The following is a 20,557-nucleotide window of genomic DNA, read 5'->3' on the forward strand; positions in this document are numbered from 1 at the left end:
ATGTTGAGTAAGACAAAGCATATATAATAGCCTAACAGATTCGCTTGTTTTAAAGCAAAGACTGAAGTGAAAGTTATATATGTTTTAGCATAAACGAATTTCTTTTGAGTTTATAAATCATTTGTACCGGGAATGTATTAATAGATTGCTAATAGGTTAATCTGTTGACATGCTTCCATCAGCAGTGAGGTGACAACTCTGCAGACCTCAGAACTGGTGCGACTTCTCTCCTTCCCACACTGACCTAACCCCTCACCAGACCCTGTCTTGATAAAGCCTTCTGCACCTACAAAGCCAGGACCCAGGGAGCACTGTTTCTCACAGCAAGTCTGCAAATAAGTTTTGTTAAAACGTTTAAAACAAAATGTTAATTGTCTTCTAAATACAGGGTACACTCTCATCCATCTTCAGCAATAAGTCTCAGTACATACAGTAGTCAGCCCATTTGTTCCTTTACGAATCAACCCCAGAAAATATTGAAATGGTCACATAATGGAAAACCCAGCAAAACTTTTCTCTCTTGTCGGTCTCTGGAGTGTCAAATTCCCACAACTACTCCTAATTCTCAACTTAGTGACATGGTAATAAAGTTTGTATTTTTTTTTTTTTTTTTTTACTTTGAAGAAAAATCTTCTACCAAACCTTCATAGCTCAGGGGCTTGGGCAGGAGTAGTTCCTCAGTTTTAACTGGGTTTCCTTAATTATTCATATATTCACATCTACCTCCGATGTTAAGGTGCCCCAGGTTAGGATACAGATGCAATGCTCAGTTTTAAAAGCAGGATCTGACTTTGCCTGCCCATTTCCTTTCTGACAAGGCCTCGAGTCCAGTGGGCCCTTTTTCTTAGAATGATGTGTCACTGGACTATTAATAAGTCAGAATTAATAGAGCATTGGGGGCAAAATAGACATTGAACTTGCCGACGATTTCTTATGAGCCGCCTTGTGAGTATTACCCCCACATACCTGCTAGCACTCTTTGCAGGTTAAGTTTTTGAAAATAGGAAAAGAGGGCTATGGGAAGGTTCCGGCACCGAGCCACGGGCTGGGAATGAGCCACAAGGAAAAGCGCCAGTTTAGCAAACTCAGCGCTTCCTTTCCCTGCTCCAAGTAACACAAGCTCCACTGAGAAGCACGGGAGCAGAGGAAGGTTAGCAGGACCGTCTCCCTATTAAATTGTCCCAAGAATGGAAACTGAGGGTATTTTCTGAAGATGCGATGAAGATTTATACACTGTAAAATTTTTATACCCTATAAAACAAGATTTGCCAACTTTGACACTTTATCTTCTTTCCTACCTTATTTTAAGAAGTTTTTAGGTCATAACATGGACATCAGAGGCTTAAGTGCCAGAAAGGCATTTTCACCGTTGCCCCAACACATTACAGTCTGTTTGGGAACGACTTTGTCCTTTTGGGGGCATTTCTTTTTTTATGAGTATTTGGGGGAAAAAAATTTTTTTAAACTACAGGAAAACAAACACACTGACTTTGGTACTGACACATACACTGACGAAACCAACTCTTGTTTCCTGTAAACGCCCCTTGGGATTCTGCTGCACTGAAAGGTGACTGACCTTGTTCCAGTCTTCACGGTGAGGGCATCGTGCCCTGTAGCCCCTTCTCTGCCAGTTGACCCATTTCTACCAAACAGACATCTTCTGTCTGATGCCCCTTTACTCTTGGATCTTTCTAAACAGCTTTTTAAAACTGACTTGCTTTAGGGTGCTTAATCCCTGCCCGCTTCCATCACATCATACCTGCACGGTTATACGTCTCGTTCTCTCCCAGAAACTCACTTTAAGACAAGGGCTCGCTTCGAGCGTGGCTCAGCACTCCTCTGTGGCAAAACCCGCGACAGACTGAAGATGAAGCACCATGGAGCAGCTGGGCTCTAGTTCAGTTTTAGGTCTCAGACATGAGCTAAAATCTGTTACCAAAGTGCACTCACCGCAGGTAAAAATGAGACTCAGAAGACAGACATCACTGGTCAGTCATTGGCTCCAGCTTATTTTTAATCGTCAGTGAGGCCCTGGGCTCACCACTTGGCCTCATACCTGCAGTTCTGGATGCTTTGATGGGCTTCACATCTGCACAAGGAGGGAAGCATCCTTGAGCCAAAGGAGAAAGCCCAGGCAGCTGGAAGCCTCTCTGATCAAAGGGAAAAAAACTTGGTTAGTTCACACTTTCAAGCTCAAATTTGGCTAGAGGTTTCAGGATGCTTATTTCCAACTTGGTCTTTAATTCTAGAGAAGCTTAATGAAACACTTATTGCCTTAAACCATTCAAGGGCTGGTAAAAAAATACAGAGCTATATTAAGTCTTAGTCACAAAATTGAGTCAGGTAAATGTCTTCACCTGTTTCTAAGTGTTACAATTTTAAACAAAATGTTTACTTTTAATGTGATTTTCCTAAAGCAAAGCTTTTTAAAACAATCTGTATAATTTGTTAAAAAAAGAAATGTTTTCCCCCAAATTTCCTCTTACTCATAGGTATGAAAACATTTAAATGAATATTGTAAGCATATATGTTGCTAATTCCAATTTTTTAAAGTAACAAAATGGAATGTTTACTTAATGGAGTTAAATATAGAAATTTCAACCCATTGAAATTATATACTGAACTATTCAGGCATACCGTGCAGAGGGGAAGTCCTCCCCATTAGAGAAGTATTTTTAAGGCAAAATGCTGTTTCCTGTGATGGACAACTAGCCCTTTGCGTAAGAGACCAGGCTAGTTCTTTCCAGTATTTCCATATCATTTTATGTTTCTGGGGACTTCCTTATTTGGAAAATAAGGATATCACTTTTTTGGTTTTCCTTTGAAAATACTTGTATGTTAAGAACATAGTATCATGATTGGGGCAGCCAGGGAGGCAGGAGAAGCCATTTTTCTTTGTAGATAAAAAGCATTCTGTATAATTGTATAATAAATTGATTTGTACACTGAAGTATGTTGTGATTCTTTTTGTTTGGTTCAAATAAGTTACAATGAGTTCCACATGCTGTTCCAAGTGACCTATTACTCAGGAATTTTTTAAAGTAACATTTTAGCAATTAATTTTAGATGTTTAATTCATTTCAGTAAGCAGGGGGCTTTTATGTAACATTGTTACCTTTACATAGTATTCATATACCAAATGAAACTATTTCAGAAAATGGTCATTCATAAAGAAAAGTTAAGACCAATTAGCTAAGCAGAGGATATAAGGGTTATCACAAAAACTGCTTTACAGGGTAACCCGGGGAGGAGGAGCGCTGGATTGGTGGGAGAGATGAGAGTAGGCACAGACAACATGGCGCCACGCTCTGCAGCCCTGGACTCTCCCGCTGCAGAGTCGGGCAGACAGGAGGCCACCACAGCTCAGGAGTAGGCATGTGAGCTGAGGCTTGACCTTGGTGAAGCCTGGCAGAGACTTAAGGGCGTGGCGCAGATCACAGATTGGCATAGTCGACGCAGAGAGCAGAGGTTTAGTGGGACGTTGACAACAAACCCACAGAATATGGTACAGAAGGGCTCGAGGTCTGCTTATGACGGAGCTGAAAGTCCTGGATCGTAACAAGGATGGGGCAGAATATACTGAAGAGCAGGAGGGGACGAGGGAGCGGCAGGGTGGCCCTGACGAGGGGAGACTTCACGTTACCTCTCTGAACGGGGGCTAAAAAGCCTCCCCTTAATCTGGGATTTCATTATTTTAAACAACGGGTGGAACCAATTCCTTAAAGCACAGTAACTCGTTGCAAACTAGAAGCTGCTTATACATGATAAACGTTCACCTAAGTAAGTTTTAGTGTTTCCATATAAAGGAAAATTCAATGTGATTTCATTATTAAATTTATTATTACTACTTAAATTCATTATTTAGGCTTTCTTCAAAATCAAATTACATTCACATTAAAGAAGAGTTCTACTCCAGGGCAGGTAAAGAAATAATCACTCTTATGACACCTAAACGACACTCCACCTAAAATATCCCTTGACCTTCAGTAACACATGACTTTCAGTCATGGGGGGGGAAAAAGAAAAGCTACTGATTTGTAGGTCATTTTTCTGTCTTGAGAAGCTGCGTTGAGGGAACACTGGGATGACACTAAGAGGACAAGTAAATCTGAAAGTCATACCCTCACTGAGCGCTCTGTAAATGCAGTCAGTATGGCTCTTACGGGCAACCCACTGGGAGCCCATTATGACACCACTGGAGGCCAAATCCCACGTGGCAGCCCAGCTGGGGTGAGGCTCAGCACAGCCATGGTTGGCGCTCTCCAAGCTCCGGCACGTACCGTGGCATTTGTGTGCACCAGTCTGTTCCCTTGAGACGGGGCAGTGCTCTTTTTTTTTTTTTTTTTTTTTTTTTTTTTTGCGGTACGCGGGCCTCTCACTGCTGTGGCCTCTGCCGTTGCGGAGCACAGGCTCCAGACGTGCAGGCTCAGTGGCCATGGCTCACGGGCCCAGCCGCTCCGCGGCACATGGGATCTTCCCAGACCGGGGCACGAACCCATGTCCCCTGCATCGGCAGGCGGACTCTCAACCACTGCGCCACCAGGGAAGCCCCGGGGCAGTGCTCTTGTGCTTGCCAAGTACCACCACGCAGCCTTTTACACTTGGCCTGTGAATCTAGCTGACCCCAGGAGGCACCTCACTTCGTGAGATCTGAGCACTGAGAAACAAAAATTCTGCACAGTTTTGCCTGGACTGATGTCATGTACTTCGAGGGAAATGAACTTTCCTGTTGACTGTGACCCCAATGATAAATATTACAAGTGGCAAATGTCTCTGAAAGATTTAAGCCCTCTACCAAAGATAGTCCATGTAGAACTAGCCTTTATTTTTTTTTAAGGCTAGTTTAATCCTATGGGCTTTGATAGACTCTACTAGAAATAGTAATGTTCAATTGCAAAGCTCATCAACTCTTACCTTCCCAGTGCTGTATATTACACTCGGGATACAGAAGTGACCCAGATGAAATATGTGCCCTTAGAGTTCATAGTCTGGTAACGTAGATGGAGAAACGTTTAATTATAAAATAACAGAAGTACTGAAAACAGCTTACCTCAAAAACTTTCCCAAAGGAGACAGTGCCTGAGCTGTCTTGATGGCTGAGGAATTCTCCAAACAGAAGAGGAGGAAACTTTGTCCAAGGAAACTCCAGAGGTTAAACACCCAGGACTCTAATGGGAGTCACAATCCCCTCCGCAATGGTGAGGCACTTCTCCAGTGCCCCCCACGTGCCAGGCGTCGCACTAGGGTTTGGAATAAAATGGTGCAGAGATCAGACAAGGTCTCTCTGCTCAAAGAGCTCTCGTCCAGTGGGCACCCCCTAGAGGGAAAACGGGGGTTAACACAAAATGGTAAGAATGTGCTGTTTATGCTGTTAAACATGTCAGAATTGAGACTCACCCTCATTCACGTGGGGAACCAAAGATGAATGCTGAGGCCACTGTTTATTCCTGATTCAGCTCACAACACCGTGCTGCTACTCCTGGCTCGAGAAAAATGACCAAGACAACAAACACCATCACCGGGTGAGAATAATCACACTTTTGACGTCTATTTGAAGTTTTGTTCTGCTTTTGATAACCAAAAAAGACAAACGATTGCACTGTTTATTAGTGTCCAAGCTGAGAAGCAGAACCACTAGGTGATACCCACATATATCCCTACAGAACTTGACCTTACACAGCTGTGGGAGTGATTAAGCAGCCTCTGTAAGGCTGCTGTCGTCAGGTCTGATGTTGGAGCTTGAAGTCTACATGGCAGACAGTCAGGAAGAGGGGATAGATACGGACTGGGGAAGGCCGAGGGCAAGCCCTGAGCTGGAGCTCCCGAGGATACACTGCCCGCCCAGCTGCCTCTGACCTTGGGGATGAGGGTGACCTGCAAAAGCCAGGGCCTGTGTCACAGAGCTATGCACACACCTGGCCCAGAGGAGGAGCTGACAGAGGACCAGGGGAAGGCAGAGTAGCTGCAGGCCCAGCATCTGCCCCAGGGCACTGAGGGGAGTCAGCAGACAGGCCACAGGGCACGTGCACACAGAATGGCAAACCCGCTACTCTGCCCTGCAAGCCTCCCACTGGACTCTCTCTGTGGCCCACTCTCACCAGAAAGGTACAGGAGCAGGGATTCTGGGAAATTCAGGTCAGCCTAGCCGACACATTACACAGCCACCATGTCCTGTTATAAACAATTAAAAATGCCTGTGCCACATAAAGAAAAATCCAGTGACCCAATGGAGAAACGAAAAGGCAAGCCCCTAGCTTACCTGAATTCCCGGTAAGAGGAGTTTCAGCCAGTAGTGACCAGTGCTCTGGAACGCAGACGGCATTTGTTTCTCTGTTATCAGGTCAGTAATAATGACCATATCATAAATGGGAGAATCAAATGATTAAATGACCAGAAACTTAAAAGCCTGACCAGGTACAGCTGGGCCTTCTGCTCCATAGATCCTAGTCCACGTGGCAACAGGTTTTTCCAGCTTTCCTTAACCAAAGGCAAAGCTGAGTTCTTTTCATGTTGGAGATTTATTGCTTTACTTAACATACTAGTTTTCTAGCACCAAAATTCCGAACTGACACTTACTGTCCACATATTCTAACCACTCCGACCCCCTGCCCACCTTTCTGACACACACACACACAGACACACACACACACTTCATTCCTTAGGCTCCTTGGAGAGGTCTCAGCTACACTGGTTTTGAGACACCCTGTATTAGTCAGGATTCTCCAGAGAAAGAGAACCAATAGGATATACATATAGATATCCTGACTTACAAAATATATGTATAAGTAACTTATAGAGGGGGGAAATATATTTTTCAGCAATTGGCTCCCAAAATTGTGGGAGTTGGCACGTGTGAAATCTGCAGGGCTGGCCAATAGGCTGGAAACTCAGGCAGAATTTCTATGCTGCAATCTTGACACAGAAACTGCTTCTTCCAACAACCTCAGTCTTTGCTCCTTAAGGCCTTCAACTGATTGAACGAGGCCCACCCACTTTATGAGGGTAATCTGCTTTACTCAAAGTCCACTGAGTTAAATGTTAATCACGTCTAAAAGCAAAGTTAATTAAACACTTTTATACTCTATAAAGCTTACAACAATATATTATAACAGCTCATTAAAAAATTTTCAAGAAAAATGATGACAAATTGGGGTTGTAAAGATTGCTTTAGGCTGATTAAACTATAAACAAGCTATATTATGTAACTTAATTATATAATGTATAAGCTGGTTTTCAGTCTACAGTCTTTAATTGTACTTATCCAATCATGAGCAGTTACTTTGTAGATGGCCTGAATTTATGTAGGTTTCATTTTCCTAAAATAAATTCACTCAACTGTATATACAACTTCATGCACCAGACTTTATTAGAGCATTTAGTAATTACTGAAAGATGAATATTTCTCCTCTGCTAAAGCTGGTAGTTTTGTTAAAGTTCTACAGAAACTAGAATATTTGCAGATCAAATGAAAGAGTAACTATTTCAAAATACAACACCATTTTCATCTGAGCTATGAAAATAAAAGTAAACCCTCCCTTAAAGAGATATACTAAGTAGTATATATACAGATGCTGAGGTTTCCCTGCCCCCAAATAACTTGAAGACACTTCTCAAAAATCAATTTTACTTTAAAAAAATCATTAAAAAAAAAAAAAGCAAATCACTCCAAGTCGCTAAACATCCTGAATTTCCTATTTTCTGACAAAATTTTAATACAAAAGGTTAACCTCTGTAAACAAATGGACAAACTACCAACATATTAAGACTATTCCAACTTGACTGGTCTCAGGAATTCCGTTTGGAGTGAATGAGCACAGAGCATTAAGGCACCGCTGCTGTGGCCTGAGGTAGATTTATCTCCTTCCCGTGGCTCAGACTGGTGGAAAAGGAACAGGAGAACAGTAGTTAGTGGAGCCTGAACTATCCGCTTCCTGGTCTCTAGAGCTCAGCACGCCAAAATGAATGTCACTCCTTTTCATTGGCTCCATCCTTAACTCAGATATTCACTGAAGTTGCATCTTACATGGCCACTGGAAGCTAAAGTCAGTCAGTGCAATGGGGGGAAACTGCCCAGGGTCAAAATCGCTCTCAAAATTCTCTTAAACATGTGCTGCTTTCAAGGCACACATGCCATCTCCTGACAGTCTAACGCACTAGGTTATTTTTCCCTCTGGTGTTGGAGAAAAGACAGCTATTTCTTGGGTGAAGGACCAGATAAAGTGGCTGGGCTGGCTTTCAGGGCCACCTTCTGTGAAAAAAATGCACGTTGTTAATAACCAGGCTGTCACTGAGCCCAGGTGGATGCTCACACAAGAGGCAGGTAGGAGCTGATGTCAACTGAGGCAACCCAGTCTCCCATCCTCATGCAAACACTAGGGCGCATGCTCATTAAGAATGGCAGACAGAATCACCTGTGCAATTTATTTCTCCATTCTTCCCTGTGTTCAGCACATTTAATTTAATTTAGGCATGACTGACATGACCGGTTACCTATCCAACAGCTGTTCTCCCCTCTTCCTTATCAACAGAACCCCACTTTGCAGGAGGACAGTAATATGCTCAGTTAGATTCTTGCCACCCCAGATTCCCTTGTAACTAGGGAGGTTTACGTGACTCAACAAGATGGAGACAAAAGTCTACTGGTTTGGAAAAAAAAAAAAAAAAAGGTCATGAAGAACCTAGGGGCAAGACGGGAATAAAGACACAGACCTACTAGAGTATGGACTTGAGGACATGGGGAGGAGGAAGGGTAAGCTGGGACAAAGCGAGAGAGTGGCATGGACATATACACACTACCAAACGTAAAATAGATAGCTAGTGGGAAGTAGCCACATAGCACAGGGAGATCAGCTCGGTGCTTTGTGACCACCTAGAGGGGTGGGATAGGGAGGGTGGGAGGGAGATGCAAGAGGGAAGAGATATGGGAACATATGTGCATGTATAGCTGATTCACTTTGTTGTAAAGCAGAAACTAACACACCATTGTAAAGCAATTATACTCCAATAAAGATGTAAAAATAAATAAATAAGTTGCTATAATAATAATTTAAAAAAAAAGTCTATTGGTTTGGCTTCCATGAAAACTGTTTCCCTAATTTTAAAAAAAAGGGGAGAAGGACTACCCTGGCGGTCCAGTGGTTAAGACTCCACACTTCCACTGCAGGGGGCATGGCTTTGATCCCTTCTTGGGAAACTAGGATCCCACGTGCCACGTGGCACAGCCAAAAAAAAAAAAAAAAAAAAGGGAGAATAGATTCTAGTGGCACACATCTTTTACCAAATCCTTCACCCATCCCCTTCTCCCTGCCTGGAGTATAGAAGACATGCTTAGAAGCAGAGCTGCCATCCTGTGACCAAGAAGCCCAAAGCCACACGAAGGATGGCAAAGCAGAAGGCGAGAAGAACCTGGGTCCCTAACGACCACTTAAAGCTGCCGTTTCAGCCCTCAGGGCTGCTGCTTACAGGGTTAAAATTAAATCCCTATTTGGTTTAGCCGCTGGAGTCTGATTTCTCTTACATATGACCAACTATAACACGTGCATTTAATTCGCATTTGATCAGATTCACCGCTAGGGCTGGGAATTCTATTCTTAGCCCAGATGAGTCTTTTACCCATACCCTCTTTTAGTACTATTCTGATCTGGAGATTTGTTATTTTTGTTTACCCCAAATAAAACAGTCATGTCTTCCTGATAATGAAAGTCATTCAAGATATAGGTACAAGGGTATTCACTACAGATTTATTTGAAATAATAATTTAAAATAATCTGAATGTTCATCAATAGGAAATCACATGTATAAGTTATAGTAGGCCCATAAGCTAGAATACTTTACAGTTATTTAAAAAATGAGCAGATCCTTACTACTGACTTGGAAAGGAATCCTACTTCTGTTACTGAGAGAACAAAGGAAGAACAATACTCATAATATTTAGTAGATCACTTGTCACTTAAAATATACATAATTACACTTATAAAGAGATTTGTATATATCCTTACATAAACATAAAGAAAATATCTAGAAGCACATATACTAAACAGTGAGGAGATAGTTCTCTCTGGATCATAGAGAAGAGGAGGGCTAGGGAGACGGGGAAAAGTTCACTCTAACTTCACAAATGTTCTGCTGTTTGAGTTTATTACACAAAAGTAATTTGTATCTTGCACTAAATTCTAAAAATATAGAACAGCCTCTATAGAAAGTAAAGTCACCTAAAATGTCACCACACAGAAATAACCACAGATGACATTTGGATGAATATCTTCGAGAATCTAGACCTCTTATTACATATGCATGTACCCACACGCTCTCATCCTCTGCAACACCACCCCATCCTTGGACAATTCTTTCTCGCCTTTTTTTTTTTTTTCCTTTTTATACATTTATTTATTTTATTTATTTATTTTTGGCTGAGTTGGGTCTTCGTTGCTGCGCACGGGCTTTCTCTAGTTGCGGTGTGTGAGCTTCTCATTGTGGTGGCTTCTCTTGTTGTGGAGCACATGCTCTTGGCACACGAGCTTCAGTAGTTGTGGCTCGTGGGCTCTAGAGCGCAGGTTCAGTAGTTGTGGCACACGGGCTCAGTAGTCGTGGCTCGCAGGTTCAGCAGCTGTGGCGCACGGGCTTTGTTGCTCCGCGGCACGTGGGATCTTCCTGGACCAGGGCTCGAACCCGTGTCCCCTGCACTGACGGGTGGATTCGTAACCACTGCGACACCGGGGAAGCCCTCTTGCCCTCTTCTGCTGGCTTCCTCTCCCTTATCAACCTTCAACACACTGGAGCAGCCCGAGAATTCTGTCCTGGGACAACTGCTCTCTATAACTGGTCCCTAAGTCAACTCATCCAGTCTCGTGCTCAAGCCCCTCTGCCGTGAGTTTCAGTCCTAAAATCCAGTTACCCACCTGACAACTCCATCCAGATGCTGAAGTCACAAATCAGATGTATGTGTCAAATCAAGTCTTCAATATCTATCCATATCCTCCTCCTCCCCCTACCCATAAAACCAGACCTTTCCTTGTCTTCACTATTTCCTTACATGACACCGATTTCCACCTCGCTGCTCAAGCCCCAAGCTGGAAGTTGCCCTTAATCCTGCTGTTTCCCCACCCACCACATCTAACCCACCAGCAACCCTTCCAGCTCCATGTGCCCCGGCACCTTGATCTGACTCCCCACACCAACACACACACGCCCTTGAGAATGGACAGTCCTTTACTTTTATCCCTTTCATTGCAATTAGAATCTAATCCAGTGTCCTTACTGTGGCCTGCAGGGCCCTAGGTGACCACCAGCACCACACACCCACCTTCTGACCTCATCTTATACCGCTACACCCTCACTCCTTTTGTTTGGCCCTCACTGAATTCCTAGAACATACCAAGCTGCTTACGGCCTTGGACATCCTGTCCATTTCCTCCAAAGTGCTCTTGCCCCGCTCCCCAACCAGGGCTCCATCTCACCCATCAAGTTTGAACTCAAATTTCACTTCCTTCGGAAGGTTTGACTTGACTCTCCCTCTTTCCATACTATCAGATTCTCTCACCTCACACTTTTTTCCTTCTTAGCCTTTACCACTATCACGAATTCTTATCTGTTTAATTGTTTACCATCTACCTTCCTACTAGAATGTACTGCCTATGAGGTCGAGGACCTCTTGCCTATTGTTCTACCTCCAGGATCTAAGACAGTACCTGGTACATAAAAGACTCAACAGTTCATTGAGTGAGTGAACATATGAACATACGCACCCTCGTCTAACATTAAAAACAGATGGGGGGCTTCCCTGGTGGTGCAGTGGTTAAGAATCTGCCCGCCAATGCGAGGGACACGGGTTCGAGCCCTGGTCTGGGAAGATCCCACGTGCCGTGGAGCAACTAAGCCTGTGCGCCACAGCTACTGAGCCTGCACTCTAGAGCCCGCGAGCCACAACTACTGAGCCCATGTGCCACAACTACTGAAGACTGTGCGCCTAGAGCCTGTGCTCCGCAACAAGAGAAGCCACCGCAATGAGAAGCCTGTGCACCACAACAAAGAGTAGCCCCTGGTCGCCACAACTAGAGAAAGCCCGCACGCAGCAACAAAGACCCAATGCAGCCAAAAATAAAATAAATTTATTTTAAAAAAGTGTAAATTGGTACAATCTTTAAAAAAAAGTGGGATTTTGTTATAGAAGCTGCTTTGCAACAAGCTTTTACTTTTTACTCATGTTGAACACCTTTCAAGTCAATATAATCTAAGTCATTCTTTTTGATGGCAACATGGTATATCACATGAATGTATCAATCTATCTACTTAACCAAACACTAGCTGGGCATCTAGATACCTTCCAACATCTCCCTATTAGAGTAGTTTGTAATACATGTTGGTCTACATGTCTTTGCACAGTCCGATTTCATCTTTAAGGTCATTTCCTAGAAGTGGAATGACTGCTGTGTCAGAAATCTCAAATCACAACTTTGGACACTGAAGGAGTTTTTAGAAAATCACCCACTTCATTTACTCTCAAATAAAAAGAAACGGAACACATGTTTTCAAAAGAGAAATACTAAATTCTTTAAGGTAAATGAAATTGCATTCTTTTTTTTTTTTTTCCGGTACGCGGGCCTCTCACTGTTGTGGCCTCTCCCGTTGCAGAGCACAGGCTCTGGACGCAGCGGCCATGGCTCACGGGCCCAGCCGCTCCGCGGCATGTGGGATCTTCCCGGACCGGGGCACGAACCCGTGTCCCCTGCATCGGCAGGTGGACTCTCAACCACTGCGCCACCAGGGAAGCCCCCTGAAATTGCATTCTTATTAAAATGTATTTGGATATGGTCTACTTAGGGAATCTAATTCCGACCTCTAGCTTGAAGAAAATCTCAAAGTTGATATCTGCTCAACAAGCCCTGTTATTAAATGCTGTAGGAATGAACAAGATAGTATTCAAAGAATCGAGCTGGGTGGGAGGGTGGCTGTCCTTAACGTGACTGTATCCAGAAACAGAAGAGGTGGCAGTTGCTGTACACATTCCATATTTATTTACTCGGTGGGCCTGACAACACTGCCAGAAAGCTCTTGGAGTGGTAGCCCCATGAGCCACTGGCCCATCTGGGAAGCATTAGGGATCACAGTGGCAATTCTATAAACTCCCTCCTTTAAAAGTGTCTCAGAGTCAATCCTGTCTGGTTTCAAATCCCTCTTTTCCTTCGTAACTGCCAAAAGACAGCCGTTGTCACCCACCCTGTCATCCGTTCTCACCAGCTGCTGGTTGTACATCTCCTTTGCCCCAATCTACTCCCTTTCCCCACCCTCCTGAGCTCTTCCTCTCTAGCCCTACAACTCAATCTCTTGGCAACAAATTCCCCCAAATCCTCAGCCTCTTCCTGGAAGAAAATATCTCCTTGCCTCCTTCTTTTAACTAAAATGTGACTGACTTCTGATGGTACCACCCGTGATCATAAGTGCGATTACTCCATGGGTCTCTCTGCAATTTTTCTTGTTTTGGTATTGCAATGCAAGATTCATTTTTTAAAAATTGAGAATTTTTATTCTCCTATGTGCTAGAATACTTTCAACAACACTAAAGTTATCCCTCTTTAAAGGACCGGTAGAATTCCTCTGTGATGCAATCTGGACCATACACATGTTTGTAGGGAAGTTCTTTAACAACTTTACTTCTTCTATGAATGTTTGCCTATGTTTTCACATCTGTTTAGAAGTCTGTTGTATTAAATTGTATTTTTCTGGAAAACTGTCCATTTTTCCAGGTTCTCATCAAAACTTGGAGGTGACCTAAGGAGACAAAAGACCTGTATGCAGAAAATTATAAGACACTGATGAAAGAAATTAAAGATGATATAAATAGATGGAGAGATATACCATGCTCCTGGATTGGAAGAATCAATATTGTGAAAATGACTCTACTACCCAAAGCAATCTACAGATTCAATGCAATCCCTATGAAACTACCACTGGCATTTTTCACAGAAGTAGAACAAAAAATTTCAAAATTTGTTTGGAAAAACAAAAGACCCCGAATAGCAAAAGCAATCTTGAGAACGAAAAACGGAGCTGGAGGAATCAGGCTGCCTGACTTCAGACTATACTACAAAGTTACAGTAATTAAGACAGTGTGGTACTGGCATAAAAACAGAAAGATAGATCAGTGGATCAGGATAGAAAGCCCAGAGATAAACCCACGCACATATGGCCAACTTATCTTTGATAAAGGAGGCAGGAATGTACAGTGGAGAAAGGACAGCCTCTTCAATAAGTGGTGCTGGGAAAACTGGACAGGGACATGTAAAAGTATGAGATTAGATCATTCCCTAACACCATACACAAAAATAAGCTCAAAATGGATTAAAGACCTAAATGTAAGGCCAGAAACTATCAAACTCTTAGAGGAAAACATAGGTAGAACACTCTATGACATAAATCACAGCAAGATCCTTTTGGACCCACCTCCTAGAGAAATGGAAATAAAAACAAAGATAAACAAATGGGACCTAATGAAACTTCAAAGCTTTTGCACAGCAAAGGAAACCATAAACAAGACCAAAAGACAACCCTCAGAATGGGAGAAAATATTTGCAAATGAAGCAACTGACAAAGGATTAATCTCCAAAATTTATAAACAGCTCATGCAGCTCAATAGCAAAAAAACAAACAACCCAATCCAAAAATGGGCAGAAGACTTAAATAGGCATTTCTCCAAAGAAGATATACAGACTGCCAACAAACACATGAAAGAATGCTCAACATCATTAATCATTAGAGAAATGCAAATCAAAACTACAATGAGATATCATCTCACACCAGTCAGAATGGCCATCATCAAGAAATCTAGAAACAATAAATGCTGGAGAGGGTGTGGAGAAAAGGGAACACTCTTGCACTGCTGGTGGGAATGTGAATTGGTACAGCCACTATGGAGAACAGTATGGAGGTTCCTTAAAAAACTAAAAATAGAACTACCATATGACCCAGCAATCCCACTACTAGGCATATACCCTGAGAAAACCATAATTCAAAAAGAGACATGTACCAAAATGTTCATTGCAGCTCTATTCACAATAGCCCGGAGCTGGAAACAACCTAAGTGTCCATCATCGGATGAATGGATAAAGAAGATGTGGCACATATATACAATGGAATATTACTCAGCCATAAAAAGAAACGAAACTGAGCTATTTGTAATGAGGTGGATAGACCTAGAGTCTGTCATACAGAGTGAAGTAAGTCAGAAAGAGAAAGACAAATACCGTATGCTAACACATATATATGGAATTAAAAAAAAAAAAATGTCATGAAGAACCTGGGGGTAAAACGGGAATAAAGACACAGACCTACTTGAGAATGGACTTGAGGATATGGGGAAGGGGAAGGGTAAGCTGTGACAAAGGGAAAGAGAGGCATGGACATATATACACTACCAAACGTAAGGTAGATAGATAGTGGGAAGCAGCCGCAGAGCACAGGGAGATCAGCTCGGTGCTTTGTGACCGCCTGGAGGGGTGGGATGGGGAGGGTGGGAGGGAGGGAGATGCATGAGGGAGGGGATGTGGGAACAGATGTATATGTATGACTGATTCACTTTGTTATAAAGCAGAAACTAATAAAAAAAATTAAAAAAAAAAAAAACAAAAAAACTTGGAGGTGTGTGGACAACTGAAAGTTAAAATGTTAACAAATGAGCTCTAGGTTCTGCTCCAACCCAACCCTCCCCGGTCTTCCTTCTCTAGGTGGCAGCGCCATCCAATTGATAGAAGACAGCAACCTAGGAGGCATATCCCTAACTCTCCTTGCTTTACCTACTGCTTCCATCTGTCAGTGATTTACTAATTCCAGCTCCCGAACACATCTGGAATCTCTCCATTTCTCACCCTCTCCAAAGGCCTCCAGTCAAGCTCTCCTCCTTTACTCTTCCCTCTTCCAATCAATTTCCAACATAGCAACTAGAAAGATTTTCTTAAAATATAAATCAGACTATATCACCATCACACCCAATGCCTTTGCTCAAACCCATCCATATTTTCCTTCACCCTTAGTATAAAATTCAAACTCCTCAGCATGGTCACAGAGGGCTTCCCTGGTGGCCCAGTGGTTAACACTCCACTCCACCTGCCAATGCAGGGGACACGGGTTTGAGCCCTGGTCCAGGAAGATCCCACATGCCGCGGAGCAACGAAGCCCATGCACCACAACTACTGAGCCTGCGCTCCAGAGCCCACGAGCCACAACTACTGAAGTCTGCATGCCTAGAGCCCGTGAGCCACAACTGCTGAGCCCACGTGCCTAGAACCCGTGCTCCGCAACAAGAGAAGTCACCGCAATACGAAGCCTGCGCACTGCAACGAAGAGTAGCTCCCGCTCGCTGCAACTAGAGAAAGCCCGCGCACAGCAACGAAGACCCAATGCAGCCATAAATAAATAAACAAACAAACAAACATGATCACAGAGAGTCGGTCATGCTCCCAGCTTCATTTCAAGTAACTGTCCCCCTTATACTACTATGATCCAAGAACTTTCAGTTTCTCAAAGATGTCAAAGTTCTAGTGTGAACCTTTGGGACCCCTAAGGAGACTATGTTTCCAAAGGTTCTATGAGGTCAAAACTATTTTGGTAATAATGTTACTAGTACTAAGACATTATTTGCTTTCTTCATTCTTCCTCTCTCACAAATGTTCAGTGGTGTTTTCTAGGGGCCACGTGTTGTGTGGTGTAACAATGATTGAATCCAGAAGCATATATAAAGTCTTCTATTAAGCCAGACATTAAAGAGATTTGCAAAAACATAAAACAATGCTACTCTTCTCAAATTTGTTTTGAAAAGTCTGATTATTTTTCCTAAGTCTGTTATTTACATCAGTATGTAATGATTTATTACTGTTATTTTTAAATAAATACATTAAAAAACTCAGTCTCAATTTTTAATGTGGAAAATATTCACAGATATAACCCACAAAGCAAAAGCTCTCTGGGGATCCTCAATAAATTTTAAAAGTGTTAGGAGGTCTTATTCCAACCAGTTTGAGAACCATTCATAACCAACCATGGGCATTCAGTGAAGAGATTTTAAATGGATATCCACTTCCACCATGTATAACGGTACATGGAAGACGATGTGTGTATGAAAGAACTTTGAAAATCTATAGACTGTGCTGTCATTATTATTCATTATGTTAACTGGAGTAAATAGCAGAAAGGCTAACTCAAATTTTGACAGTTTTTGTTGTTCTGGTTTGAAATACATGATGTGATCAGAATTATACCCATTTGGGGACTTCCCTGGCGGACCAGTGGTTAAGACTCTGAGCTTCCAATGCAGGGGGCGAGGGTTCGATCCCTGGTCAGGGAACCACATGCTGCACGGTGCGGCCAAAAATAAATGTAAAAAAAATTTTTTTTTTTTTTTTTTGCAGTATGCGGGCCTCTCACTGTTGTGGCCTCTCCCGTTGCGGAGCACAGGCTCCGGACGCGCAGGCTCAGCGGCCATGGCTCACTGGCCCAGCCGCTCCGCGGCATGTGGGATCTTCCCAGACCGGGGCACGAATCTGTGTCCCCTGCATCGGCAGGTGGACTCTCAACCACTGCACCACCAGGGAAGCCCAATAAATATTTTAAAAGGAAAAAAAGAATAATATCCTTTTTAAAACCACGTGACTTACATTTCTGTGATAAAAGCTGATGCTCAACTGGTAGAGAAAGCTTTACCCATTATAACTTTATATAGGGATCCCTTTTGATTCAAGCAGGAAGCAAACACTAGAATTTCTCCTAGGGCACAGGCAGTGAAGTGAAGGGCTCCACTCTCCATTCCCCGGCTCCCTACACTCTAGGAAGAGGAACAGTGGTCCAAATGGATAGAAGCAGCAGCCTCAGATTAGAACTGACTCATCAGAGCGAAAGGGACGTGCAGCAAGATAAACCCACGTGTTGTTTTAAAATACATACATATGTTTAAAATATTTACATATATATAAGGTGTATAGAATATATTCTTTCAAGAACACAATTCAGTTTAAATGAAAATCAACTGTTCACACAGAAACCTCTATATTTTTCTTAAAATCTATTTTAATTTTTCTAAATATTGCTTAAAAAGAAAACACTTTGTAACAAAAAGCACTGAAATTTGGATGATCCTGTTTATGCTTTTCAAAATGTATACTTCCTGAGCGATATCCCAAGCCACGCCCTGTGCCCAGAGAGTGCCACGGAAGTGGCTGGTTAGAAAGGATGCGGCTAATTAGCTACTTACGTAAGGTTTTACCAACATCAACCGCTCACGCTCTAGCTAAATACCTCATACTTCAACTAAGATACTTCTAGAAAGAATGCTTGTTAAAAAAATAAATAAATAAATACCTCAGCAGCTGCAGATCACAGAATGATTTCAGATCATCAGACTGTTTCCCCCAAAATTCCTAAAATTGAACAAAAGGTTGGTTGGTTGAAGCGGTTGACAGTTACTCTACCCAGGAACAGATCCTCTTAAGTCAAAGAGAATGTTCCAAACATTGAATGTTCCAAAAAGAACTTACCAGAACATCCTCCTCAAGGCGTTGCAGACCCCCAATATCCTTCTCAAGGTTGCTCAGTTCTTGAAGAACAAAAGTGTGAAACTGTTCTAGCTTATTCAGTCTGAAAAAAAAAACAAAAGCAACGAATTTCACTGGGACCGCTTGGATGTGACACAAGACCTTCTTAATCTGATTGCAAAGATACTTCACATTTTTCTCTAGACGGTTCTTGTCTTAAAAATACACGTCTCCTTTCTCTTCTTTCCCCTTGGAAATGTTGTTTGTGAGGGATCCCAAGTCCATACATTTGTTTTGAACCCGACACTTACCTGCACAGATGGATCTGGTTTAAAAGCTTTATTAGGCAATCTGGCGCTTGCTTTGCAGTTTCTGAATAAAGTGGGCTCCTTCTGTACCTAAGCTAAACCATACAATAACAAAATGAGCACATCTGGGTTAAACATAACTACCCAAATCGGGTGTGGGCTTTGTATTAAAAAGATGCTGCCTGCACATAATATTCACAGCAAACATTATCACTAAAGAACTGTAATAAGACACCGTGCCACACACTTCGTGTATTACCTCAGGTTTGATACCCGTAAAGGACAATAAGCTAAAAATAGTAAAACTTATGTTCATGCTATTGATACACATACTGAATATCATGAACAAATTTCCATGATAAATTAGCTTACACTGGTACTGTGGAAAATAAGATTGGAGATCTTCCAAGTTAGTTCAATGAATCTATGTTAGGGTATGATACTTTTCTCAAATGTGCCAATACATAACTCAGTAGGGATTTATAAATAGTAGGACAAAATGGAGGGGATGGAAGTGGTTTCAAAGTTCACCTTGCAGGCAAGGTGTTGTGACAGCCTGTATGTGCGGTGTCTCAATTGGCCACCACTCAGCTGACCACCTGCCCACGGTCACCTCCTTCTTTGTCCCAGACACCTCTCTCATTCACATGGTCCCCCCGCCTTCTCTTGTCTATCACTGTGACCAAATCACTGCTTCCTGGTTGTCCAGTTTTCTGAGAATGCAATCAACAAAACCAAACCTTTCCATATAGGTCCATCCGGTCCCATGGTAGTAAATGGACATGGAATAGCTGTCTTATAAATATAAACCACAATTCACAAAGGCACTAAATTCAGTGACCACAGCTAAGACAAACCTACCTCCCCAGAGACTCAGGGACACCTTCACACAGGAAGGATAACAATGGTATTAATGAATATGAACCTGTTACTTTAAACACATAACGAGCTAGCTTTTCATTTTTAGTGGACCATTACCTCGTATTTTCTTTTCAGTTCTCTAGTGAAGTTTTCAAAGGTGGTGATCAACGCAGAACCTTTCAAGTTCTCTGGAATAACTTTTAAGGATGAAGTAGAAATGCCTTCTGAACAAGAAGAAAAGAACATTAAATAAAACTAACAAAGGTCTCAAAATAGGTGTGCTCAGTCCACCCGCTGCCCAGAGCGTAGACAGTCATCTGGAAGCACAGATGTGATCCACAGAAGCCCCACTGGCTGCCTGGCTGTGACTGCAGCAGGGCTGACTCTGGCCGTGACCCACCAGGCCAGCTTGAGTCAAGAGTCCTCGGCGGAGGCTTCATGCTGCTTCCCACTAAAACTCACTCTCTGGAAAGTGCTCATTTCATCCAAACTTTCCCAGCACTTTAAATCACAGCAACTGATAGTACATCTAAGAAGCAGGCTGAGGTATTATAAGAGGCTTTTAAGAGGATGTGACGGGTAGGGCATTTCTAGGGGCAATGCTGGCATAACAGTTTCTGGGTGCCAAGGAGTTTTACGAGGGCTCATGAGGGGTCTGGCACCGTTCTAAGGGATTTGTATGTATCAACTCATTTAATTCTCACAAAATCCAAGTGAGATAGGCACCGTTAATGCCCACTTTTAACACAGATATCACATAACTGGTGCAAGCTCACACTGACGGCTTCAGGATTGGAACCCAGGCTGCCTGGCTCTTAACCACAGCCCTCTAGTACCTTAGGGCTTCCAAATTTGCCTTCTTGGAGCCTT

At 42.7% G+C, this 20,557-nt stretch overlaps 1 protein-coding gene across 1 annotated transcript in view; it reads right to left on the minus strand.

The window, feature by feature from the left end:
- Positions 1-13,703: 13,703 nt before the first annotated feature.
- Positions 13,704-20,557, minus strand: part of SYCP2L (synaptonemal complex protein 2 like) — a gene marked incomplete at both ends in the record, with an annotated part of 72,518 nt that continues 65,664 nt past the window's right edge. Inside the window, 5 exons of the mRNA XM_079712696.1 lie at positions 13,704-13,767; positions 18,346-18,404; positions 18,522-18,621; positions 18,830-18,921; positions 19,805-19,911. Of these exons, the coding sequence (XP_079568822.1) occupies positions 13,704-13,767; positions 18,346-18,404; positions 18,522-18,621; positions 18,830-18,921; positions 19,805-19,911 (422 nt within the window). The remainder of the gene's footprint in view (positions 13,768-18,345; positions 18,405-18,521; positions 18,622-18,829; positions 18,922-19,804; positions 19,912-20,557) is intronic.

This window comes from Hyperoodon ampullatus (assembly GCF_949752795.1).
Source record: "Hyperoodon ampullatus genome assembly, chromosome: 10".
NCBI lineage: Eukaryota > Metazoa > Chordata > Mammalia > Artiodactyla > Ziphiidae > Hyperoodon > Hyperoodon ampullatus.